Below are 26,587 nucleotides of genomic sequence, written 5' to 3' on the forward strand. Positions count from 1 at the left end.
TCCTACGTACTTCTGCCAAAGGATTGGCTCCACTACTGTAGTCTGGCCGTGCTTCTCTGTGGAGTGCCTGGAACAGTCGAATTTTGATCGCAACGCCCCCCCAGAAAACAGCCAATAATCGAATACGCCCCCCACGTGGGGGCGAAAGGGGGAGGACGCTCGTGACAATGACATACACATCTGCGCCAGAGCCATTGGTCTGCGCTATGTTGTTGAGTAACTGCCAGCGATTGGGTGAGAGGTGTCCAATAATTTCAAACCATAACTGAGTGCAAACTTCCTGCTTCCTACAATCGCTTCAGAGAAAACAAATGCCAGACCATAAATACGAAATGAAATGGTAGTATTATGGGATGGTCAGGACCAGGCTAGTTTGATTAGGCCAAACACAGTTCAACCTCAACTTCACATCTTCTTTCAAAGAGACCATGCAATGGAGGTGTGTGAGTGTGATCAACAACTTCTGGTCAAATTAGGACAACCAGTTCTCTGCAAAGAGTGTACAGCCCTGAACTTATTTTCAATGTGCTGATCATTTTTGGGCAGTCCTGTTCCATACAACCACAAAATTGTAGGCCTACCAACACAGGTTTATTTTCCATGTCTGCAAGGTTGTTCATGGGTAAAAACAGAGACAAGGAAAGAAATTGGTTTCACCAAGAAACATTGCTTAAAATCCAAAATGGATCAGAAGTCAGCATTGTGCAAGATACCTTTGCAAGGTCACTCCTAAAAGGTTTCATTCCAAGGTCACTCTCTTCAGAGATTCCATTTCATTCAACAGAACTATTGTTACAAACTTATTCTTATCTATGCACAAAGACCAAGGCCTGTGTCTATGCCCCTTACTACATGAATGCCATGTTTTCTTTTTCCCATGCATGGAAAGCCACAGATAGTTGAGCAACAATGTACTGCGATACACTTATTATTTATTTCTTTAAATAAAACTTTGCTTGATCTTCAATGGTAAGACCTGCTGTACCTCCGCCCACCCACCCACCTTTGAATTGTGCTTTTGCAAGATATTGAATAAAACTTCTATCATCAATTAGGTCTCGTCTTTCTTCACAAAGCCACAAGCACAAGGAGAGGACATGAGGTTAGATATTGAAAGGACCCCCCCATCCTGGGCCCAGACCAACAGGCCCCTTTGTCCCTCCTCTGCCTGTAGTGTCCAGCAGCAGCCCAGGCCTGGTTGAAAATTAAGCATAACGAGTGGGGTCAGCACTCTGCCTCCACCTGCTGGTAACCACTTGAAAAAAAAAAAAAAGCCATACAAAAAAAGGACTGCAGCCTACAGAGCCAACAAGGCAGGGAATCTGACAGGGGGGGGGCAAAGGGGTACGTTGTATTGGGCCCAGAATTGGGTCCCCTTTACTACATGAATGCCATGTTCCTATGTTTTGGCTGTTCTGGGGTGCATTTCTTGAAAGCAAAGTTGTTAGCCAGTTAGCTGTTTGGGTAGTTGCCAATGGGAAATTTCATTGCAAACAACGAAGTAGCTTGTAGTTAGCAACTATGATTTCGAGAAATGCCCCCCTGGTATGGCAGATGAATGTCTCAGGAGAGGAGCCACAAAAGCGGTCAGCGGCACTGCAGCAAGAGATGGGCATTGTAGTTGGCCTCACAGTACCACAGCTGTATGCTGCCATAACAGCTCTCATCGGTCAACACAGGCCTGTGGTGAAAGAAGCACAGCAGCACAGTACTCACCTAGCCTTGTATACTTCTGCCTTCTATTGGAACTACTATTGAATGGCCTTGAAGAGAGAAACTACTGCACTGATGCGGACAGAAGGGGAAAAAAAAGAAGAGAAAGGAGCAGGAAGCAGACAAGACTGTGCTCCGAGACATTTTATTATAGAAAACTCAATCCAAACATATTCATTAAACACACATTTCCCATTAAACATCGATCTTTTCAGGGGCTCTCTACTTGTCTTTTTCCCGCTGCTCTTTCTCTTTCTTGTCTTTCTCGGCTTTGGCCTCCTCGGCCTCGTGTTTCTTGATGAGCTCCTCCACTTCTTTCTGCTTCAGCACTTTTATTTTCGTCTTGCCGTTCTCTCGTGTGAGGGTAGCAATCTCCACTGCAAAAAAAAAACAACGACCAGGCAACACAAGTTAAGACTGCTGCTGTGCAAAATAGCCATACCCGGTTCATCATCTCCCACAACATTCAGCAATACAATTCCTACCAATTCCTATTGTACTCTTACAAGTCATCTGGCATTTATTGATATATAACAAAAGCTTACGTGGTGATAACAATTTTTTAGTACAGTAATTTTTTAACAGTATTTAGATCGCTTTGTTTGCTGAAGACTATGTCAGCAGTAGGAGGGTTATTGTCTTGGGTTTGCATCATGTGCAAAGTGTCCTTACAAACTCTTCACTTGGGGAGTGCCTCATGCAAACAGTAAGCTCAGAGTCCTACATCAAGTCACCATTTTTACCATTTTAAAATAAAAACGGGCAAGGAGACTAGTGTCAATTCAAGTCATTGCACTTTTGGTTCCCAAGGACATTGTATCTCAGCTGTTTTCCAACTGTGTATGATCTGCACATAATGGCTATTGACAATTAGGCTGACCTTGACTTTGACCTCCATGTTTTACCACTACAAAAAATGTGTGAAATGTAGGGTAGGTTGCTTTTAAAACATCTCCCAACAAATCACCATTAGGGGTTCAAGTTGCGAGACTCCCTCAGTATGGACAAATGGAGGTGTGAAAAACCAAGCAGGTAATGAGGAAAAAATGCACACCGGTAAGCTCCCATTTAATCCACTTTATTTCTGTGTGACGTTTCTGGCCACCCTGGCCCTTCATCAGACTACAAGGAAGGACCAGGCAGGGTGGCCCGAAACGTCACACAGAAATAAAGTGGATTAAATGGGAGCTCCCCGGTGTGCGGTTTCTCTCATTACCTATGGACTTAACTTTATTGAACCTGCACCCGAAACAAGTCTTTGGATGTGAGTGAGATTTTAATTTGGATACTGGTGAAAAACCAAGCAGACATACCTTTTTCTGCAGAGAGCTTGCTCACATCCATGGTCTTGTTGAGGACTTTAACGGCCAATGCCAGTGCTGAGGACAGGGTCATCTCACCCTCTTTGAAGTCCTGCTTCAGCATAGATACTGCAGCCTACAAGACAAGAGTTGGCAACAATCTCAACAACTGCTTCTTGTTACGATTATGCACTGTAATTCCAATGTCAACTGAAAGGAAAATCAGATGCTGCCAACTCAATGATGTGTCTGTCTCAGTGCTCAGTAGAATTCTACAACAAAGGAATTCTATGGAATCTCAAACCTGCCGGCGGGCTAACTGGTTTTAACATCCAAATATTAATTGAAGTTCAATACATTCACAATCATACAATTATCTATAACACTTAACCATTTCTTTTCAATTTAAGAGAAGGGAAATAGCCGCATTGCTACAGGTACTGGTAGTCAGACCAGAGAAGTGCTGTGATACAAGGAGGACACCTACTGCGCTGTTGCCACATCTGAGTGCCCCATTCACTCTGAATATTTATCACTTATCCTGGACCTGTATTGTGGACCTTATGCCTCTTTAATCTCACTTATCTCTTTCTTTCAACTCCTTATTACATTTTCTTTACATCTACTCATTTCTCTATCTACTTATTTATTCTATTCGGTCTTGTTTCCCCTCTTGTCTTTTTGCCATTATTTCTCGTTTCTGTCTCTTTTCTACCTCACTGCATTAATTTTTATTTTTAACATTGTTGTTTATCCATTTGTTAAGCACTTTGAGCTGCATGCCTTGTATGATATTGTGCTATACAAATACAGTTATTACTTAAAAGTTCAAGAGAGTCCTTGTGCACAAGCCCTCAGTAATGCAGGTGCAGGTGTGAGGCAGGAGAAGGTGAATCAATGAACAAAATTCAAGACACCGCACACTGCTTATTTTTCTTTGCTTTACTTTTCAGAGCGAACGAAAACTTAAGTAAAGAAAAGTAAGCAGTGTGCAGTGTCTATTGAATTTTGTTAATAGTTATTACTTACTGCGCTGTTGTTGCCGATGCATGTGGCCTTCCAGCCTCCATAGTTGCCACTGGGGTCGCTCTGGTACAGCTGGAAGCCGTAGTGCTTATCCCAGCCCATGTACAGCAGAGACACGCCAAAGGGACGTTTACCTGGGGAGGGGACAAAAGGCTTCAACTGAAGAGAAGAAGACAGCTGGAGCAGCACAGATGCAATTCTACTTCAATTAGGTGAACAACATAGGAACACTTCGATAGTCGATGACATTTTAAGATTCCAAGAAAAAGGGTATATAAAGCTATATGGCCATCTTAACACCCATCTAAGCCAGGGAAGGCATTTGAATACAATGTGATTAGTCTTGTATAATAGCACATAAAAATATTCACTGTAACACTGTGGCCTTTATACAACATATCATGCTGCTGTGTGTATTGGGGAATACCAGTGGGAAGGGCCCACATAGCGGGGATTTCATTAATAACACAAATGGCTCTCCAGGGGAGTCGAGGTTGCTAATAATACAAAACCTACTTGTGATTATAATTGAAATTTCAAACTGAAGCTAAGAAACAACTCTTACAGAAATGGTTAAGGCAGCGCATCCGGAAATATATAAACATTGACTCGCATGTGGACCACGCATACACAAAAGCAGACTACCTAACATCCATGGTAACCTACTTACCACCAAACTGTGTGTAGGCCTGTTTGATGTCACACAATGCTGTCACAAGCTGCTCACAGGGGATTGGCTCCTGATACTGCAGCAAATACCTGACACACGGGGAAAAAGATTCACTTATTTCAGCTGCATGTGGAACATTAACAAAAGTGTGTTATGTCAGGGACCAACACAATTTTTAAATTTGATTTCAAAGACTTTGGATGTTATAGTTAACATTTAGGGATGCACAGATACACATTTATTCAACTCAGATCCGATCCCTACACCTACATTTGGATATCTGCCCACCGATACTACTCTGATCAGATACCAAAACAACATGTAAGCATGTGTGCCAACTTCAGGTAGGCCCAAGTAGGTTATATGGTCAGAAAATGAAGTCAAAAGAAAAGGAAACCATGTAAAGGTAAAATATAACAAACCCATCCTGAAAACAAATATGCAACTGTAATGATTTCAAATTAACAATACACCTGGCAAATTAACAATACATCAGGCCCATCCCTAATAAACTTATGTTATTGTGTTTACTCCAGACATCAAAACCAACCTGCTCCCTAACCGCCCTTATGTCATGCGTTTTTAACTCCGTTTTCCTCCATACGTTAGCAGCTAGCTTTTAGGTGCTTTGGATAAGTGTAATGCAGTATAATGTAAAATGTTCTCACCTCTGTGCAATAAGCCTTAACTCGTTGGTCAACACATTGGCATCTGAGGTGATTCCAGCAACACTGCAGGCCATGTCCCTGGAAGAATAAACATGCACAATCAACGTCAGCTCAGGTGTGAATGTAACTAGACATGATGCTCGTGGAAATTCAAGAATGAAACAGCAACAGATGAGAAGAGGTTCCTGTACAGCAGTGGTCTCCAATTATTTCTCTAAGGACCAAATTATGTAGAGTAATTGAGGCTGCGGGCCAAACCAACGCCTCAACCCAATGAGAAACCAGTTAGATGCCTGGACAGAGAACAGATGTTTGCTTTTCCGTTTTCCCTTCTTGTCAATGTCTGTTATGAGACTGTTAGCATAAGATCTAACTCTCTGTGAATGCTTTGGAGAGATATGACCCATTGAGGTTTTAGTGATCGAAAATCACACAAATTTATGTTTTCATTTGTTCTAGCCTTATGGCGGGCCAAATGTTTGCCATGCCCGGGCCAGACTTGGCCCGCAGGCCTTTGTTTGGAGACCAAGGCTGTACAGTAAAACTAAATGGCTCAGCAAAAAAGAGAAACAAGCCATAAGACCATTTGGCAATGTCTGTGGTGCACTTACTCGTTCAGCTTGTAGATCTTCTCTGAGAAGAACACCTCATCCAGGAGCTTGTGGATGTTTCTCCTCTCTGCCGCTAGCAGAACCCCATCATTGGCTAGGATTCCCAAACAGGTGCCTGCGTGGCCAATGGCCTCCATGGCATACTCCACTTGGTACAGACGACCTAAGAAGGCAAACCATTATTAATATAAATAGCACTAGATTACTTAAATGAATATACCATCCTAATGTCAGTTCTTGATGATTTGATTATTGCTTCTCCCTCTGTGTGTGTGTGTGTGTGTGTGTGTGTGTGTGTGTGTGTGTGTGTGTGTGTGTGTGTGTGTGTGTGTGTGTGTGTTTGTGTCTGTGTCTGTGATTTCATGCTGTAACGGCCAATGGAACTTGCCTTCAGGTGAGAATATGGTAGTTCTTGAATCATATCTGCGAGACTGAAATACACATAAAGATTATTAACATGCAATACAGACCAATAGCTTTTGTTCACAGTTTGTCAGATTCGACAATGACATCTGAGATGACGCAAACGTTAGATCGGTGACATTTGGACACAAGTTGACAAATGACAGCTATCCAGTAGCACCTTGCACACGTTACTGCAAGTTATTACTACAGTTGCACAGTAAGTATTATGCCAAAATAACCTACCTGCCTACCTGAATTTAAGTTTTCTTTGAGCAATAAATTAGTAAGTAAACAGTTTCGCTTTCGTTTTATTCTCCATGATAAAGTGTTATACAGTATACTTGGAAGCTGAGTGACTTGTTTAAAAAGTCATTTAGTAAAACCGACTGCCCAGCATTCATTTCGTAAATAGCATTGCACACAGACAACTGCAATGATTTTAAGGTGTTTCCAGTGAGTTGACATAATACCATCACTTTGAAATGCTAAGGGACAATGACTCACCATGGTTGCCTATGACTCTGTTGACCTGTAATGAGATAATTCACGTAAATTGCAAACACTTGGAAATACTTTTGCGGTCTGCTTGATATTATAATCCACAGTTTACAATTCTGTACATTCATCACGAGTTAACATTAGCCAGCGTAATCTGAATCAAACACGGATAGCATTAGCCAACATGCATCACTGCTGGATGAGCTAGCCCAGTTTAGCCGGTGAAACAGTGGAATCTGCGAACTTATTTGAGCATTTAGAAGTGAGTTAATCAAAGTCGTCACACATGTAGCTTACTATACAGAAATTATGCACTAAATTAAAATGACATTTTACTTTCTTACCCTGTTAATAAACGTTGCTCAAGTAGACACTTCCTTGACACCACAATGAATTAGCCTCTCTTGACTCAACAAAATAGTTCTTCCTCTATAACCAAAGTGAACGTCAGCCTCTGTTGTCATGTACCTTTCCCGCCATCTACTGGATTGGAGTGGTAGAAGGTGCAGCATAATCCCCAGTGAAAGTCCTCTGTTATAACGTGCAGTGGTGAAAAAAACACATTTACAAACAAAATTATGTAAATAAAAATAAGTTGTAAGTTATTATTGATATTATGGTGTTTTAAGATATTAAGGTGTTTTATTGCAAATTTTACACAGGGCACAGATTCAGTCAGTCGGCTGTGGCCTACATAGGCTACTGCAGAAGATAGGCCTATTATCAGCAACATTCAAATACAGGTGATACCTATAAGTCAATTAACAGCTGTTGGGCCTGCTGTCAAACACTAAACTGTCTGTACGCATTCATAGTTAAAGTTAAAGCAGCAGTCAACTGTGTTTCTATCAGCAACATAGCGTGTGAGTGTGAGTGTGAGAGCGTGTGTATGTGAACTGCTGTAACGCTGACTGCTGTTCAAGTGCGTGCTATATTTTTACTATTATGTTCTATACTGTGTATTAGGCCTTTGTGAATGTTTTGTTTTTGCATATTTGTTTAAGAGATGACAGACACCTTAATTTCCTTCGGGTTGATAGAAGTACAATACTCTACTCTACTACTCTATGGAAGCACATATAAAGCCAAAGTGGATTCTTCTGGAATTACAGCACAGTCCGCTCTGAATGTGTACCTTTGGTTGTAAAGCTGCAACTGGGCCAGAATGATTGTAATCAATGATATGATGACAGCACTATTGTCAGCTGTATAAAATATCATTAGTGTTTGTTATAACTGGGCAGGACATATGTCACAGCTGGTTATTATAACGTTAGAACCACGTTTTTGTCCTAGGAAGACTAAAAGGGCTGTGGTTTAACCTCTCTCTCTCTCTGCTTATGCATACAGTCATGACCTTTCACCTTTACTGGTGTGTCCTGTCAGAGCACCATCATTGGTCGTCGTCCCATCCCATCGGCATGACATTCAGGGAGGAAGAGTTTCTTGCAGGAATGGACAACTAGTCACGTACACAATGCTGCTTTAACACACTCGCAACTTCGAGATGGGAGCTGATTAAAGACTAACGAGCGTGGTAAGGACTTTTTGAAGGACGGATTTTCGCACAGCCGTTCTCCACTTCACGTCGGTCTAACACGCACAGTCATTAGCCAGGGGGCTAGTGGGCAATGTTATCACGTTAAGTAAGCTGCGCTTGCCTCACGAGGCGTGTTGCGTTTGCTGCTCTACAGTAGGTTAAATGTTGGACATTTGTAATTTACGATTGGTGTCTGTTGGTGTTAAAACAGTTTAGAGCAACTGAGTCCTTGTGGAGACCGACAGAAGTCAGACATGGCGGTGGGGAACACGGTGTCCTGAAACCTCTGGGCGAGCTAACTTAGCTTTGCTTAGTAGCATGCTTGCTATGTAACGTTAGCTCAACTTGCTAACCACTGTTGGGCAACAACTTGCCCTTTCAATGAAAAGTGAAAACAGACAAACTCAATGTCACATGCTATTTGACCGCTTGCACAATGCCAATAGAACGGCATGTTTTATTGAAGTGGTCACAACGTATTAATTGCCCTGATACAAAAGACACCCCATTGCCCTAGCTGGGCCATGGTTTGAAAGCATTCAATGACAACTCTTTTGTGTAACGTGCCTGAGGATTCAGCACGGATGGAATTGTTGACATAGTTCTAAGGTCTTTGTACTCTGTGGCCACGTCAAATACTGTATCATACATGGCCGGGTATACCACTTGCAATTCCCTTTACAGTTTATTAAGCAAGGAAGTAGATGCTAGCTTTACATACCAGCGGTGCTTCCTACAATTATGGAAATCTGCCTTTGCCCAGATCCATTGAGGCTAAGCTCAAAACTGAGGGCAGGCTAGACAAAGTCTTGCCTTTTCACAAGTTTATTTTCTTTTAAACGGCACAGTGTTTCCCATAAAGCATATAGCACTGTGTCGTGTGCTACAAGCAAAAAAAACATTGAGCAACTGCAAATGCTATGCTTATACCCCATTGACAAGTCATGTGTGAGGCGGCTGAATAATGTGTGGTGCAGCACCACAGAATGGTGTATGTACTGGCAACACGTGAGTTTAAACTGTTTCATTGCTGCATTACTTGCAGACACAGTTGCCTAAATCTGATGTGGGGAAAGTCTTTGTCATTTCATAGATTTACTTTGTTTAAACCGCTATCCTGTTTCATCGCTTCGTCTTCTCTTGCAGACACAGTTGCCGTCGAAATCTGATGTTGGGTGTCGCCGCCCGGAGGATCCAGCACGGGCAGGATGCAGCAGAAGAGGAACATCCAGATCATAGAATGGGAGGACCTGGACAAGAGGAAGTTCTACTCCTTCGGGGTCTTCATGACCATGTCCATCCGCGCCACCGTCTACCCGGCCACGCTCATCCGCACGCGCCTGCAGGTGCAGCGGGGCCGCTCGCTCTACAACGGCACGCTTGACGCCTTCGTGAAGATCCTGCGCGCCGAGGGCGTGCGCGGCCTGTACCGCGGCTTCATGGTCAACACCTTCACGCTCATCTCCGGCCAGGCCTACATCACCACCTACGAGCTGGTGCGCAAGTACGTGTCCGCCTACTCCGCCAACAACAGCGTCAAGTCGCTGGTGGCGGGCGGCTCGGCGTCGCTGGTGGCCCAGAGCATCACGGTGCCCATCGACGTCATCTCGCAGCAGCTGATGATGCAGGGCCAAGGCGAGCACCTGACGCGCTTCAAGATCAAGCCCCGCATGGCGGCGGCGGCCGGCGGCAAGCACAAGGTCACTTTCGGCCAGACCAGAGACATTATCGCCCAGATCTTCGCCACGGACGGGCTGCGCGGGTTCTACAGGGGCTACTTGGCCTCGCTGCTCACCTACATCCCCAACAGCGCCGTCTGGTGGCCTTTCTATCACTTTTACGCAGGTAACTATGGTCTTCAGTAGATGTGTGCTGGTAACTATGGCAGGGCTGATAGTATTCAGCAGTGTTTCCCACAGAAATTTTGGAAACTATGGGGGCAGCAGGGATTTTTTTTTTCCGGGGGGGGGGGGGGGGGTCCTTCTCACGCGGGCCTTTGGGGTGGGGGGGTGGGGGGGGGGGGGGGTTGTATTCACACAGCGTGAATGCAAAATGGCAAAACAATGAGTACAGTATGACATTGGTGAATGGAGAAACTATAGGCCTGGGCCAACATTTCAGCCATTTATATTTTGAGAAATAAGGCTACCCATTTTACCCATGACATGTATAATAGTAGTACATGTCATTGTCAAAAAATGCAGTACAGTGAATCATTTCTGTTTACAACACAGTTTCATTTGTCCCTCATGCAGGGGTCTATATAATGAAAATAATAAAACAAAATAGGAGCAGAGATAAGAATTTAAGATCACTGTGTGTAACGCATAGACAAAAAGGGTCTAAGAGGGTAGGCTATGCCTTTTCCCCCACACACATAGGCGTACACATTCTACATGAGGGGTGCTGGTCACAGGGCCAGTTTTTCAAAATGTCTTCCATTAAAAGGGCTGAACAACATATTACACATTTATGTCTATATTCACATTCATTACACATTCATTTCTATTTGCAGCCCGATGTCTCCTCTGCTGTGTCAATGAAGGCCTGTCACCTAACTCATTACAACTGTAAAACAAAGCCTGGGGAGTGTTAGTGAACTCATCCCAACTGTCCCTTCTCTGAAGTTTTTTTTTATATTGCTCCCAAACCCAGGAACGCAGGAACTCATTTTGACCAGGGGGTGCTGTCAGTGGTGTAGTCTACTTTTTTATGGTGGGTATACTGTATATTTGAGCATTTTTTTAAGTGGGTATACTGTATATATTTGTGCCATTCAAAATAATGGATCAATCAATTTTAAGTGGGTATACTGAAATCCCTGAAATTTAGAAGTGGGTATACTCCGTATACCCGCGTCCTACGTAGACTACACCACTGGGTGCTGTGTTCCGCGGAGGCTCTGAGAGTCCTCTCCCAGAAAAAAAAGTGTTTTTTAGATGCAATTCCCTGCATTCTAATCAATTTTAGGATGAAGAATGGCGAATCCCATCTGACTAACTTCTTCATGTTTGATGTAGCCTAACCAAGGATGACTAGTCTAGATTTGGCCTTTTTTGTTTGTTTAACATTTCACTTCAAAATTATTAAGTTCTTCTTGCGGAAGGGAAACGCGCACCTAATGTGGAGGTGAGGGCGTGATCAAGAGCAAATCGCGCTGCCGTGACAGTTTCTCTCTTCTCCATGGGCAGTCTACAATGTGTGAAATTAGTAGAAATAGGCTACATGACTAGGCTATGCGATGCACTTGTGAGAGGTGACCGGGCTTTCAAACCATTTAGATTGTCTTGCAATTGCGACTGTGTATCTCAAGATGCATACGATCAGGACAACTGCCCTGTCTCCCCGCCCGCGCACAAAAGCATGCACGACACACAGACAGGCATACTGCTTCCCGTATGTGATTACACTGACGGCCAAAGAGTTTGTGCTGTGATCGGCGAGAGAAGTAGGCTAAGCGCCAAAGCAGCTCATGCCATTGCTGGCTATTGATACAGGGAGAGTAAGCCACCTTTAGTTTGCATTTGACGTAGGCCATAGGCTAAACGGTGGTCAAATCAGCAGCAAGAGGCAAAAGGAACAAATCGCCACCACTACAAAAGTCTAACAATCGCACAGTAGCACAGCCATTTCACACCGCGGCAATTCAACTTTGGCAACAGTTGATAGACAAGCCACGCACAACATCGGCTGTGCTACAGATTCATCCCATAGCAAACTCCGAGGCTAAGATAGACTTCACCAGCAATAGGCAAGACCTAGCCTACCAATGTGCTACTACGAATCCAATATCCACCGCAAGGAACAAAAGTCACTTCTTACCTGACACGATGCACAATTATGGTGACATTCCCTTCTCCCGTCGCACTTTAAATGCACCTAATTCCTTGCTTAGTTGGTCCGTGTTTGATCACCAACGTGATGAGACTTCTCTTCACAACAAGTTAGCTCCTCCAATGGGTTTAAGACCGTGTATGTTGATGCATGCCCAAGCCAACATATCGCATAGGCCTACCACATTTATTACTACCTTGACACCACAAGCTAAACAAAACAAACATCTCTCCCGCGTCACTGGCTGCACCGTTCTACACCACTGTTCCGGTCTGGTTGGGGTCTAAAAGTTTATCACTCATTTCAAACCAAAATTGCATTCACATTTCAAACTACTTATAAGTATTAAAAAAGTAGAAAATATCCATATTTTGTGTTTCTATTTTAGAATAATAATGAAGAAAAAAACTATGTCTGAATTTAGGGTAGGCCTAATAGCCTACAAGTGATGCAGTAGGTAGAAAGGCTATGATGCAGCTGCGTCTGTTGTCCAGCACCCGGAGCACCCCACTTCCTGCGTCCCTGCCCAAACCCAAGTTAACTATAACAACTTGACTTTTGATCCCTCTGTCTTTCAAGCACTTGTGGTTTTCTCTATAGGATGTATTTACTCCAGGAGGAAAATGCGAAGGAAATCGTAATTCAAATCGTTTTTAACAAAAACGGAAATCGTTTAAAAAAAAAAAAAAAAAAAAAAAAAAAAAAAAAAAAAAAAAATTTTTTTTTTTTTTTTTTTTTTTTTACATTTTCGTAAACTATGGCGGCCAAATTTAAACTATGGCGGGCCGCCATAGTTTCCTCAATGTATGGGAAACACTGTATTCAGGCTCCATACCTGATTTCAGGCTTGACAGAGTTTGCAAAAACAAAAACATTGATAATAATTAGCCATTAGGTTATTCTTATCTCAGAAAGTGTTTCAGGTTCAGGGTTTTCTTCTAATTTCAGGCTTGAATAATGGTCATACACAGGCTATTAAATGTTTGAATAATGTGTCAAAATAGGCATACGTTACGTCACTCTGCAGTATCTTGTCGTCGTCGTTAGCGCAGGGGAAAAAGTTCAGGCTCAGGTTTTTTTTCACCATCACCCCTGCTATTGTCTTCAGTAGATGTGTGCAGGTAACCATGGTCTTCAGTAGATGTGTGCTGTTGTTACGAGGTGACTCTTTAAGCTTGGATCACTCAAAGGTAGGGCTGGATTAATATGTGACCTTGCCTCCTCCACTTGCCTCCTCCACTTGCTTCTCGTCATGATGACATCACTGACAACAGCATTATATTTCAATATCCTGCAAAAGCTCAATTGTAGAGTCTTCTTCTCATTTGCAATTGGGATGGTGAATGAAAAACAGTCCCTCAAAAGTTGTTGTGGCGAGGCTGACAGCTGGGAAACTTTATCGTATTCTCCACGGAGGAGGGGCCAGGAGGCGGGACGAGGAGACAAGCGCAAGTGGAGGAGGAAAGGTTGCATATTAAGACGCACTCTTTAAGCTTGGATCACTCAAAGGTAGGGCTGGATTAATGCACAGCCTAGATTTGGCTGCGGCCTAGGAGACCCCTAATTGGCCAACAATGAAAAATAGGGGAATCATGGCAGGACGCAATTGAAAAATGTATCCTATTGACTATTGACTAGAGTTTGTAGACAAATTATCCTTAATTCCTAGCTCATAATATGACACTGTCAGTGTAAATTTGTCAGGAAAGTACCTTCCGGGGGGCCTACAGCAGCCTGTAGCCTAGGGGCCCCGGGCCACTTAATCCAGCCCTGGCAGATATTCACCCGCCAGAATGGATGCAACATGAATGTCTTTGTTAATTTATGTCTGTTGTATATGAATGCCTATACTATTTTGAATATGTTGTATTCATAAGTGATCCGTTGTGTCCTACAGAGCAGCTATCGAAACTGGCCCCCAGTAATTGCCCTCACCTGCTCCTGCAGGCCATGGCCGGGCCTCTGGCTGCAGCCACTGCCTCCACTGTCACCAATCCCATGGATGTCGTCAGAGCCAGAGTCCAGGTATGATACAGTACCTACCGTGCTGTGATTTTTGTCTTACACATTGCAGAGTTGGGGGTCAAGAATACCAAAGGGCTACCTATCGGTAAATACCAACGCTAATGTAATGGATGTTGTAAGAACCAGTCGAGGTAAGATACCTTGTTGTTCTGGTGTGTATGTTGCGTAATTCACATTCAGAATCAAGTAAGGGTTAACGTTCGGCGAGAAGGTCGCTACCGTGGAATAGCAGCACGACAGAGAGAATCTTTAGACCCCGACGCGGAGCGGAGGGGTCTTGTTCTCTCTGAAGTGCTGCTATTCCACAAAGCGACCGACTCGCCGAAAGTTAACCCGCTTATTATATGGATATACTTAAATGATTCACACATGCGGGGACATTTCTTTAGACCTATTTAATGTTAAGATTGTTGCTGCGCAAAACAAAACAGTGCCGTTGTGGAACACCGCTAGGCAACAGCTAGGTAGGCTAGCCAGGACAACAGGTGTTGTCTATCACAGCAGCTGATTAGAGTGACAAAAGACCGGACCCCCTGCGGAGTGATATGAAACATTCGCTTTAGCCACTGACTTGTATACAAGCCAGTGGCTTTAGCAGTGAACGTCTTGCCATTGACAGCGGTAGCCAGGACAACGGGTGCTGTCTATCACAGCAGCTGATTAGAGTCTTGTTGAAAAGTCGCTTTAGCAGTGAAAAGTCTTGTTGCCATTGACAGCGGTCTGTTATAGACCAACCCGTCCGTTATCGAAAAATAACAGACGTCCGAACGTTGGGGAGCCCCGTTGAAATGAATGGAGCATTCGACAGATGACGTCACAACCATATAATAAGTCTGGTTAAACCACTGCAAAGGCCTGGTTTCCCACTCCTGAGTAACTAAGATGGATAACAAGGAGGAGCAAATAATAAAGGAGTTTTGATACTTTTTTTAAAGATATGTTTTGGTCTTAGTCTTTATTAGCAACAGGACAGTTTCAGAGAGAGACATTCGGGAGAAAGAGAGATAGGGAAAGATCGACCAAGGATCCGGGTCGGAATCGAGCCCGGGTTGGCCGCGTAGCAGACGAGTGCCCTACTGTTAGGCCATGGTAGGGCCTTTAATGCGGTTATTTGACAGTCAACACAGCTCCAGGGCTCCTGCTTCTGCTCTTCCGTTAACCCATTTTGTCCTAAGCCCTTTTTGGGAAAGGGTGCCCTCTACCTGTTAAATCCTAAATATCTCAGCCTCAGAAGCACATACAAACATGAAATGAGTCACATTTAAGAGCTAGGACGTCCGTTTTGCCCTAGAATGTGTTCATTCAGCTCTAAGTTACCCACATTTTTAATAAAACAGCTCAAATCTCATAATCTTAAATGCAGCGTATATGTGTTTTCAGGACACAATGGGTTAAAAGGCAGATAGCAGCATTTTAGACAAGCTTAAGACGGGACAAGTGTGCCGCCGCCGCCAGTGTGCGGGGTTCTATTGAAAACAATGGAATCGAACTTTTGCGAAGCCGATGTTCGGAGGCCCTAATAGTCCTGTTTAGGTTTTCTTTTTGCCTGTGCTCTCAACACAGGTGATGCATCTAATTGGCTAACTGCACTGCCTTAAGGGGTGTGGTGATCAGGATCAGGTGGTAAATTGAATTCGATGGATGAAAAAAATGTGTCAGGGTTTTTACTTTCTGCTTACATTCTACCTGTCTAAGATGCTGACAGTGCCCAGAGTTCATTTGTTAATTTATTTTAAAGTCGGGGTCAAGCGACTGTACGTGTGTTTTGTTTATAAGGTTTTAAGATGCATTGCATGCATAACGGGTACCAGTGGGATGAAAAACTAGGACTTCCACCTTGTTTTCATTAAAATTTAAGGAGTTCATAGGGAACTCATGCAGACTGTCATGTCCTAGAATCAGTGAAGCAAGTGTTAAGGGAAGTTGGGAGGGATGGTTTGTGTTGTCAGTGTAACAATGAAAACAGAGGATGTAGTATTTCCTAAAGAACCAGCTCCAGAGGAAGTATAGAGAGTGAAGAGATTAAAGGCAGAAGAATAGACGGTTGAGGATCTTCAAAGGAGGAAGCTGCAGCGGAATAGATTTATCCAGGTAGATGGGAAATGTTCCAGTAATTTAACACAAATTTTATTTTAAAAATCCTTTAATGTGTAAATCCAATTTGTGTTCTTTTTAATAATAGGCCTATTTAAGTGTTTAAGTTTACACAGTTTGTGTTTATGTTTGGCACCTTTTAATCGAGAGTGCAGTGTGATCCGGTTAAACACAAACATCCTTTAATGAAAATGTAGTTTTTCTGTCTAAAACGTTTAAAAATAGTAGCGTTTTAAGTAGCCTTTCACCCCTCCAGCAGCTTAATTCTTGTATATTCAGTAACTTACATGTGTGCAATATGCTTAATCTGTCTCATATACATGTAAGCATTTGCGAAAAATATGTTTGTGCCATCCTGTGTGTAGGCTGCTAGACATCTTTATTTCCTTCTGGATCAATAAAGTATCTCTCCTCAACCAGAGATTCTTTAAGTATATAGAGATATGCCAACATAATAGGTTGCTATGGGCACCTAACATGACCAGGTTCCTGTCTGCCTAAAGGGGCGTGTCATAATGCTCCTAGCATTGAATAGAACAGTCCTCAGGTCTGCCTAGGTCTGCCTTTTAGGGGGATTTCCCCCCCAATAATAGAACCCGGAAACAATGGGCCAATGGAACCTCTCTCTCTCTACTCTCTCTGACTCAACTGTACAAATCATTTTGACAGTGTCTTTTTCCATTAGTCACATGTAGCAACTCTACATGCCATCATGTTGGTCGGTCGGTCGGTCTGTCTGTCTTTCAGTTAGAAACCAGTTTGCTTTTTATGAAGGTTTGCACTGGAAGCAAGTCTGTTGACCTTGTGTTGTTGTTGTTTTCCTATTTGTGTTGTTTTCCCACCAGGTTGAAGGCCGGTCCTCCATCACGCGGACGTTTAAGCAGCTGATAAAGGAGGAGGGCTTCTGTGGCATGACCAAGGGACTGTCGGCCCGCATCATCTCCTCCACCCCTACCGCCATCGTCATGGTGGTCGGCTACGAAACGCTGAAAAAAGTCAGCCTACGCCCCGAGCTGGTGGATTCCAGACACTGGTAGACACGCCAGCGCACAGACCTGTCTGGTGTGTCTTTGTCTGTCTGTCTGACTGGTAGAGACTACGCAGACCTGTCTCGTGTTCTGTGTCTCACTGGTAGAGACTGAGGCTGGCACGCAGACCTGTCTGGTGTCTTTGTCTGTCTCACTGGTAGAGACTACAAGGCACACAGACCTGTCTGGTGTCTTGTCTGTCTCGCCACCCACCCAGAAGAGCCTGTACTACCAACCACCCACCTCTGTATCCCCCGTAATGACTACTCCAGTCCGCACCCAATGTCCATCATCCTCATCTTGTCAGTCAGCCTTTTAACTATGTTGCCTTGTGATTGATAACTCTCTGAGTGATTGAGACCATTTTTACTTTTTTTTTTTTTTTGCTTGAAGGAAAGAAGAGATAGGAAAGCTTTTGTGTTGCAAGCAGATTTAACAACTTTTCTTTTTTGTGAGCAACGGCTAGCTTCTTCAAAGTTGCACCTGACAAACTTGACTCCTGAGGGTGTGATGTGTGTAAAATGTGGGTGTTTCTCAGTCTTGCTCATCCATTTTCAACCATGAAACAGCTGTAAATATTTTTAAACAAGACAACAGGGATTAGGTACACACGCAAGTTACTCTAAATTGACTGCCAGTGATGAATGAAATGTTATGCCGTGACATCCCGTTTTAAAATTGGATACCGATTCAAGAGTTATAGTTTTATAAATTGTACAGTTGTAACGTGACCAGCATCCCCATTCCATCGGTGTGTGTATAATAGTTGTTGAAGTGGGTGTTGAATGTGTCCGCGCCACAATTTCTGATTTGTTGTAAACTGTTGTTGCACACAAAAAAAGATATCTACTGTTAACTGAAATGACCAAACATATGATTTTGCTATTTGTTGAAGAAGGAAATTTGGAGGGTGATGTCGGGAAGGGATTGAAACATGGATCAGACCAAAGATTGGTCCCCAGGGGAGAAATCATGTCCTTTCTCTAGCGGCAGTAGTCCATACAGTAGTACGATGTGTTGTGTGTTTGTTTTGTGTGTGTGCAGATATGTCAATTGTATGGGTGTGTTTTTTTTTCTGCAATCACTGTAAATATGGAAGAATTTTTTAAGTACTGCTGCTGTCCCGAATTATCTTTGAAATGAATTTGACCCATACTGATCATTTGCAAAGATTCCTGTATGTCAGCTGGTTGCAGACAATATGTGTGTTTGAATCTGCCTGTATGTCTGGTTATTTTTGCCCAATACGAAAGAATATAGTATACTGCTTCTTCTCACAACAGATTTTGTTTTCCACTGTGACACCAACTCTCCCTCCTCTGGTATACGATGTAGTGACGGTAGTACAAAGTGGCCTCAACTGTCAGTGAACCGTTTCAGCTCATGGACCATTTGTATAGCCCCAGGTGTTCCGATTGGACCTTCACAGTGGAACGTTATGGCCTGGAAAAGAACACGGGATTGGAATGAGCCGAGTAGATCGTTGTGCTGTAATTCCGTTTGTGTCCTGCAGAGGGCAGCGTGAGAAAAGGCCTGAGAGCCACAGATCAGGGCTGTGCACTGAGGACTGAACCAATAAACCTTACCCACTGATCAGATTATGACTTCTGGTTGTGTGCAGCTTGTGAACATTCATAATATATTGTGATGGATATTTTGTCTAAGAAGCAATATCTGTAAAGCGGGAAGAACATGTTGATGCTCTCCGATTAAATTTGTGGTCATGTGTTACAAAAATGGAAAATGTTGGAAAAAAATACAAATGGAGAAAAAAATTAAATTGCACAAGATGTAAGAGGCTTTTATTTCTCACTATAGCATCAAATGAAATGTATAAAATGATTGAATATTATTCTTTGCCTACAGCCATAAGCATTAGTGATCACGTATCAAATATCTGGTCATCCCCTTGACTCATCACCCCCTCTTTTATGTTTTTGCACATTTAGGTGAAACTTCAGTGAAATATGATTCAATCTTGTTTGATGGGTTATGGTATTGCGCCAGCCAGCCCCCAGTGCAATGGCCGGGCAGGGCCCCAGGCGATGGGAGAGGGAGGGAGGCAAGGACAGAGGTGGTGAAGGTGATGCACGTCTCGTCTCAGCAAAGCCAGGCCAATGGCATTACGCCGCCGGACACACACACACACACACACACACACGGGTCAGTCCAGGGCCATCAGCCACCCTCCTGCTGTCTTTGTCTCAATGAGAGACAGACAGAAAGAAAGAGAAGGAAGAGAGAGAGACAGACAGAGGAAGGGAGAAGGGAAGAGAAGACAGAAAGACACAGAAGAGAGTCTGGGTGAAAAGCAAGACAGTGGAGTGAGTAGGGGTGGGCGGTAACCGCGGTATAATATCGTGTGCGGTATTTTTTCATCAATGATAGAGATTTTGTCTCATACCGTCTACCGCAATAGCGCATTGCGTCCTGTAGATGTAGAGTTATAGTTATAGATTAAAAGTTTAAAAATATGTTTTCAAATTATTTGAATGACAAGAATTCCCACATAGAAGATAAAACAATGTCTGACCAGTCATTTCCATAAAATAAAATGCAAAAAAATTGTGTTTTGGTCATTTTGCCACAAAACGCTTAATTTTAACATTTTATACACAAATGTACAATACCGTGATATATACCGTGGCTAAAATTATACCGAGGTATACATTTTTGGCCATACCGCCCACCCCTAGGAGTGAGCAGATGGCAGCTAGCTACTATCATCAGGTTTGTTTCCCCCACGTTTCATCATCCCTTTACCTTTCATGCCCCGACGAGGAGGATTTGAAACGCACGGGGTGCATCCCAATATGTGTCCTTGCCTCCTCCACTTGTGCTTGTCTCCTCATCCCGCCTCCTGGCCCCTCCTCCGTGGAGAAAACGATAAAGTTTCCCAGCTGTCAGCCTAGCCACAACAACTTTTGAGGGACTGTTTTTCATTCACCATCCCAATTGCAAATGAGAAAAAGACTTAACAATTGAGCTTTTGCAAGATATTGAAATATAATGCTGTTGTCAGTGATGTCATCATGACGAGAAGCAAGTGGAGGAGGCAAGTGGAGGAGGCAAGGTCACATATTGGGATGCACCCACGCTCTGCGGCGCACGCGGCCCGCCTGCCTACCTACAGTCTACTCTACAGCAGACTACTTAGAGCAGGACCCTCTAGTCTGTGGTGTGAAAAACAAGACTGTGATCATGTGAGTCCTTTGATTTATTATTATGTGCATTATTTTTTTGGTGTTATGTTTGTAGGATTGTGGCCAAATCTGGTAGTGCAGTCATATTCAAACTGACGTTCTTCCGACCTCCACCATAGTCAACAAAACTCCAAATTACATAATTAGCAATGAATGATTTCATGAACAACACAATTTGTAATCTATTAATGAGGTTTTGAAAGTGTAATTATCCTCCTGTCCTGACTGTCCTGCTCAGTCTTAACAAACTGAGTTAAATGTATTTTCTTTCTTCTGCGGTGGCATATGATGTCATACTGGGATGGCTTATTACAAATGTGTTATATTATATTACATTACATTGCTCTTAGCCGACGCTTTCATTCATTCAAAGCGACTTACAGTTATTATTTGAGCTGGGTAGGTTGTTCCAGAGGAGTGGGGCAGCCACATGAAAGGCTCTGTCACTGGTGGCCTTGAGTCTAGTGCGGGGGATGACCAACTAGCCCTCGGAGGAGAACTGACACGACTGGCTATGGGCTACGTATACGGTCATGCATAGGCGTGCACAGACAGGGACAAGGTGGTGCTAAAGCACCTGCCCCTTTGCCCTACTGGACAAAAATGCGCTTTTGATATAATAATAATCATGCCCTGATATACAGGGCCGCTGACAGCTTTTGCTGGGCCCGGGACAAAGTCTTCTGAATGGGCCCCCTACCCAATACATACAATGTAATGGGGACCAGATTTGGGGCCCCCTATCTCCCTGGACCCGGACAACATACCCCTTTGTCGCCAAAAAGTGGACCGATATCATATTGAACCTTATAGGGTAGGAATGGGATGGCAGATATAGTTCATATATGTGTTAAGGCAGGTTAGCAAATATTTGTGGTAATATGGTGTTTGTGACATGTGTTTTAAGCGAAACCAAGGGCCTGCAAGGTCCTTATTAAGACTATATCAACAATATAGGAATAACAACAAACAAGATATTTATGAATTCACACCTAACGAATGATTGATTTTGCGTGACACATATACTGTAAGTCACTTAGACAGTTAGGCATGTATACATTATTAGTGTCCAACATATGACCTCTGTTCTAAGGTGTTACTACAAAATCTTGCACCTTTAAAAACAAAAGAGCGTGGCAGTGATGTATGCAAAAATACATCTTCTTTGATAGCCATCAGTTGGGCTAATTACTGACCAACAGCTTTGTTGGACATGACAGCCCTTTCACTTGACTGGAGCGGAGGGAGGGAGGGCACTCATTTGAGGTGTGGCAGCCAGGCAGCAGCCCCCACCCTCCTCCTCATCCTCTTCCTCCTCCTCCTCCTCCTCCTCCTTGACAAGGGGGCAGTGTTGCCAGATTGGAAGGTTTCCCGCCCAATTGGCCTGCTTAGGATGGCCGTCTGCGGGTAAAAATGGCACTCGTGCAAGTTTTATGGCTAATTTTTGGCCATAGAAATCAATAGAATTGGGGGGGATTTGGTGCTTCCAGGCGGGTTTGAGCATTTGTTTGGCTGGAAATCATCAGTCTCATCTGGCAACCCTGCCAGGGGGATGGTGAGGCCGGCAGGCGGGGAGGCGGGAGACAGGCAGGCCCACACAGGACACGGTGAGCACCCTGGCACCTCCACCGACTTCCCCTACCATGGGGTCAACGTAGACAAATGACCAGCCAATGGGTGTGTGTGTATGTGTGCTGCCGTGTGTGTGTGTGTGTGTGTGTGTTAGTGTGTGCGAACGCGTGCGTGTGTGTGTGTGTGTGTGTGTGTGTGCGAACGCGTGCGTGTGTGTGTGTGTGTGTGTGTGTGTGTGTGCGAACGCGTGCGTGTGTGTGTGTGTGTGTGTGTGTGTGTGTGTGTGCGAACGCGTGCGTGTGTGTGTGTGTGTGTGTGTGTGTGTGTGTGTGTGTGCGTGTGTGTGTGTGTGTGTGTGTGTGTGTGTGCGAACGCGTGCGTGTGTGTGTGTTTGGAGGCCGAATGGGGTGGAGATGGAGCAGCTTTTAAGAAACTGCTCCTCACAAAATGAATCCCGAGCCGAGGGCAGGGCAGGGCTGTGCATAGGGGCAGATGTAGCCATTTTGGGGCCCTAGGCAAAATATAAACATGGGGCCCTCAAAAGTCATTCTTTACAGTTTTTAAGATTGCTTACACACAATTTTCGGAATCAGTTCTCGAATTCTCAAAACTCTACACACAAATCTCCATACCTCACACACAGCGGGCAAAACTCCTCACTACCTCTGAAAAATGCACGTCTTGTCTCAAAACAATGTACTTTCTTCTAAAAAGGTCATTTTGTTCTCAAATCACACACACAAGCAGTCATTTTAATACACTCTTATGTGAACCATTGAACACTAATATGCACAAGGTAAAACTCTGTACTCAACTTGACACACAGTAGAAACTTATTTTCTTCACTGTTCTACTTACTAAAGAGGGTATTTATCTGTAGTAAAATACTGAAATATTGTTTTTAGACTCGGAGTACACAGATGTGTGGCAAAACATATATTTTACATATTTTTCTGACATTTAAAAAAATGCACTAATTTATTGTAAAATATTGGGTAACCACATGAAAGTGATCTCTTGTATAACATATTTTGGAGTTCAAAAACTAAACAAAGTTTTCTCACTGTATCCACTCATGTTTTCATCAATATCACATGCAATGCGTGTCCTTATGGGGTGATGATTTCAGATTGTAAACCGGTATGAAGAAAGTTTGCCCATGTGATGAGGAAGTGAACATGGGCAGTTGATTTTAATATTTTGAATGGCTGTGTGTTCAATGTGACAACCAGGGATTTTCTTCATGAAAATTATGTGTAATCCAGATAATTGTGTGTTGTGGTTTGAAAAGAGTGTGTTTTAAAACTGAAATGTGAGTGTAAGGAAGGAATTGACATCGGTTAGGTGAGTTGGGAAATGGGTGAGATGTTCCGAGAACTGTGTGTGAAGTACCAGAACTCGTGTGGAGGCAATCCAGAAAAACTGTAAACACGTACACAAAATAAGGGTCACGAGGGTGCTATTTTAGTGTTTGATTCATACAGTATATCTTTGATAACTTCACATGTGTGACAAATTAGGATTAAGTCTACTATTTTGTGTGTTCATCGCGAGTGATGTGATAGTTGATTGTCCTGATGGAGGGTAGATTTGTTTGGGCCCCTAGCCAATTGCCTCGGTTTGCCTAATGTAAAGTACGCCTCTGGCTGTGCAGGCAGGAGGGTTAGAGGGGACGGGGTGGAAGGAGGCCTCCCTCGGGGGGGAGAGACGAGTGAGGCGGTAGCAGGGGCAGCAGCAGCAGCAGTGGCCACTAACTATTGGCTAATCACAGTGTCTGTCCTGGCCGGGCCGGGCTGGGCTGGATGGTGGGAGAACAATAGCGTTAGTGACGTTAGCGATGTTAGCGCGCCAAATGGGCCACTGAAGCGATCTGCCGCCCCACTGCACCCTCTGCACAGTACCGGGCCCCAAATACTTTAATTTTCAAATGACGCGCCGGCAGAAGGGGTCTTTGGGTCTGTCTGTGTGTGTGTGCAGGGGCGCTGAAAGCTTTGGCGGGGCCTGGGTGCAGTCATCTGAGAGGCCTCTCCTGTCAATGTAATAGGGACCCAATACCGACCATGGGCCTGGGACAAATGACCCCTTTGCCCCCCCCACCGGTCGGCTTCCCTGTGTGTGTGTGTGTTGCTGCGGATTTTCCTGGAAAGACAGATGGCCGTCATTAAAACAATGTCGCTTGATTGGCTGTAACGTAATTAGGTGTCGCCCTATCAGGGTCTGTGGGATTAGTGAGTATTGGGAACTGACCTAGCTAATCATTGTTGCAAGGAGGTTACACAGAGGGCCCATGATGATTAAAGTGCTTGTGGCCCGACATTATGTTTGTAAAAACTAAAGAGGTGTTTCATGAAATAGTTTGTATTTTTGCCCTTTTTTTGCCATAGGAACTGTCTGTTCTTCAACTTTTTTCCCCTTATTATTATTATTTTTTTAACACTGCCAGCAACACCTGGATTTGTCGTGAGCTGAAAAGCATCCATCATGTCGGACAACTTATCATTTCCTCTTTGAAACAAAGAAAGACTTACTCCACATCTCTGGTATTTATTCTGGCATGCACTGCCAAAGTGAAACAAGCTGGTGCCTCAGTCTTTATCACAGCGACACGATGACCTGATTCCTCCTAACCATCACATGTTTACACGTGGACCGGAGTTCGGACTGGAACTCAACTTCGCAAAACAAAACTTTGCCGGTGACATCATCGTTGTTGTTTGGTCACATTCGGTAATGGCGGTCCGCTCCGACTCGTATAAAGGCAAGAATTCAAGCTATTCATCTTCAGGATGGCTTTCTCAAACGTCACTTTCTCCTCTTCTCTCCTCTCCCCTCCTGCTCTGCCCGGCTCCTCTTAAAAAAAACCATCTGAGGACCCAAAACCCAAATCCATTGACTGATGGAACAAACAGCAGAGAGAGAGAGAGAGAGAGAGAGAGAGAGAGAGAGAGAGAGAGTGAGAGGGGGCTGGGGGTGTGAGTGAGGGTATCGCTGGAGGGTGTGTGTGTGTGTGTGTGTGTGTGTGTGTGTGTGTGTGTGTGTGTGTGTGTGTGTGTGTGTGTGTGTGTGTGTGTGTGTGTGTGTGTGTGTGTGAGAAGGGGGATAGACAGCCCTGAGCCTTTTTATCAGACACTTCCTGGGAGGAATGACAAAGTGCTCCCTGCCCCTTCTGTACATTAATTATCAGCTGCTGTCTGGGAGGCACTTTGTCAAAGAGATTGATGAAGAACCATCAGAAAAGGAACAAATCAGGCTTGAGGGGAGAGAGGCAGAAAGAAACGGGGAGAAAGAAAGAAAAGGAGAGAGTGAAACGCAGAGAGAGAGAGAGAGAGAGAGAGAGAGAGAGAGGTAAAGGCAGAGGCAGAAAGAGAGGGATGGACAGAAAAAAGGGAGACGGTTAGAGAGAGTGAGAGAGAGAAGGAGAGAGAGGGATAGAGAGAGCAGATCTGTACCCCCCCCGCCAACTCTCCTGGGGGCCCCCGTGGCTTTGAGAGTCGGAGGAGGTGGGCTGGGACGAGCCGGGCGAATGAATCAGCCTCCATGAGAAAGGCAGCGCTGAAAAAAAAAGCTGCTCCAAGCGGTTCCCTGCCATTTTCAAAGGCGGTTATGGGCTCCATCTCTGCTCCCAATTTGAGATCATCAGTGCGTGAAAAGTTTATGGACTTGCATTGTTGCCCCCTCTGCCACTAATGTGCAGCCGTGGTGTGGTGTTGTGTGCCACTTCTTTTTTCGGGATTGGCCGTGGAATGTTTTAATTCCACATGCAAATGCAATTATGCCAGTTGTCCCAAAATATTCACTGTTCCAGGGCACGACACAAACCCATTCCCCTTCCAGATACCCATTCCACAGTACTTCATGTAAATATTTCATGAATATTTTACGACCATGTAGCCAGTAGGCTTCATTTTGTTTTGTCTTATATAGCGTTCGGCAATTGAGAAGGCATGCACCATGCAAACTCTCATTACCCCAGCGGTGCATGACAATAAAGTGCACGAGGAAAGATGAGATGGATTTTCATCCATCCATTTGTTTTTAAAAAAAAAGTAAGCCTGGGCTTTTACTCTCGTTGCTCTTTCGCTTTTTTTTTTCAATCTAGTTGCACTTAGGAATGAAACGCACAGAGCTGACACCTATAATATTAGCATGAAATCATGATCAGACAATGACAGTCAGGGTCTGAAGAGGAGAGGAGAGGAGACGAGAAAAGTAGAGGAGAGGAGAGGTGAATAGAGGAGAGGAGAGGAGAGGAGAGAAGAGGTGAATAGAGAAGAGGAGAGGGCAGGGGAGATGAGAGGAGAGGAGAGGATAATAGAGGAGAGGAGAGGAGAAGAGAAGAAAATAGAGGGGAGGAGAAAAGAGAGGAGAAGATAATAGATGAGAGGAGTGGAGAAAAGAA

General features: G+C 44.0%; 2 protein-coding genes across 4 annotated transcripts in view; one reads left to right on the forward strand and one right to left on the reverse strand.

The window, feature by feature from the left end:
• Positions 1-1,842: 1,842 nt before the first annotated feature.
• psma4 (proteasome 20S subunit alpha 4) lies at positions 1,843-7,343 on the reverse strand. Its single transcript, XM_063188957.1, has 9 exons — positions 7,237-7,343; positions 6,899-6,923; positions 6,378-6,420; positions 5,990-6,152; positions 5,379-5,456; positions 4,711-4,799; positions 4,044-4,174; positions 3,027-3,150; positions 1,843-2,090 (listed from the first exon to the last, which is right to left on the reverse strand). Exons 2-9 carry the CDS (start codon positions 6,899-6,901, stop codon positions 1,936-1,938), a joined length of 786 nt encoding a protein of 261 aa, XP_063045027.1. The 5' UTR covers positions 6,902-6,923; positions 7,237-7,343; the 3' UTR covers positions 1,843-1,935.
• A 936-nt stretch (positions 7,344-8,279) lies between these two features.
• Positions 8,280-26,587, forward strand: part of LOC134439067 (cellular retinoic acid-binding protein 1) — a 31,232-nt gene continuing 12,924 nt past the window's right edge. The window contains exons 1-4 of one of the 3 annotated variants that reach the window (XM_063188892.1): positions 8,280-8,429; positions 9,579-10,277; positions 14,164-14,291; positions 17,231-19,014. In XM_063188892.1, the coding sequence (XP_063044962.1) occupies positions 9,641-10,277; positions 14,164-14,291; positions 17,231-17,422 (957 nt within the window). In that variant the 5' untranslated portion in view covers positions 8,280-8,429; positions 9,579-9,640 and the 3' untranslated portion in view covers positions 17,423-19,014. Of the gene's footprint in view, positions 8,430-9,578; positions 10,278-14,163; positions 14,292-17,230; positions 19,015-20,133; positions 20,617-26,587 lie in introns of those variants that run through there. The other 2 variants (XM_063188891.1, XM_063188893.1) reach the window with 2 other exon arrangements.

The sequence above is a fragment of the Engraulis encrasicolus genome, chromosome 22 (genome assembly GCF_034702125.1).
Source record: "Engraulis encrasicolus isolate BLACKSEA-1 chromosome 22, IST_EnEncr_1.0, whole genome shotgun sequence".
Classification (NCBI taxonomy): Eukaryota; Metazoa; Chordata; class Actinopteri; order Clupeiformes; family Engraulidae; genus Engraulis; species Engraulis encrasicolus.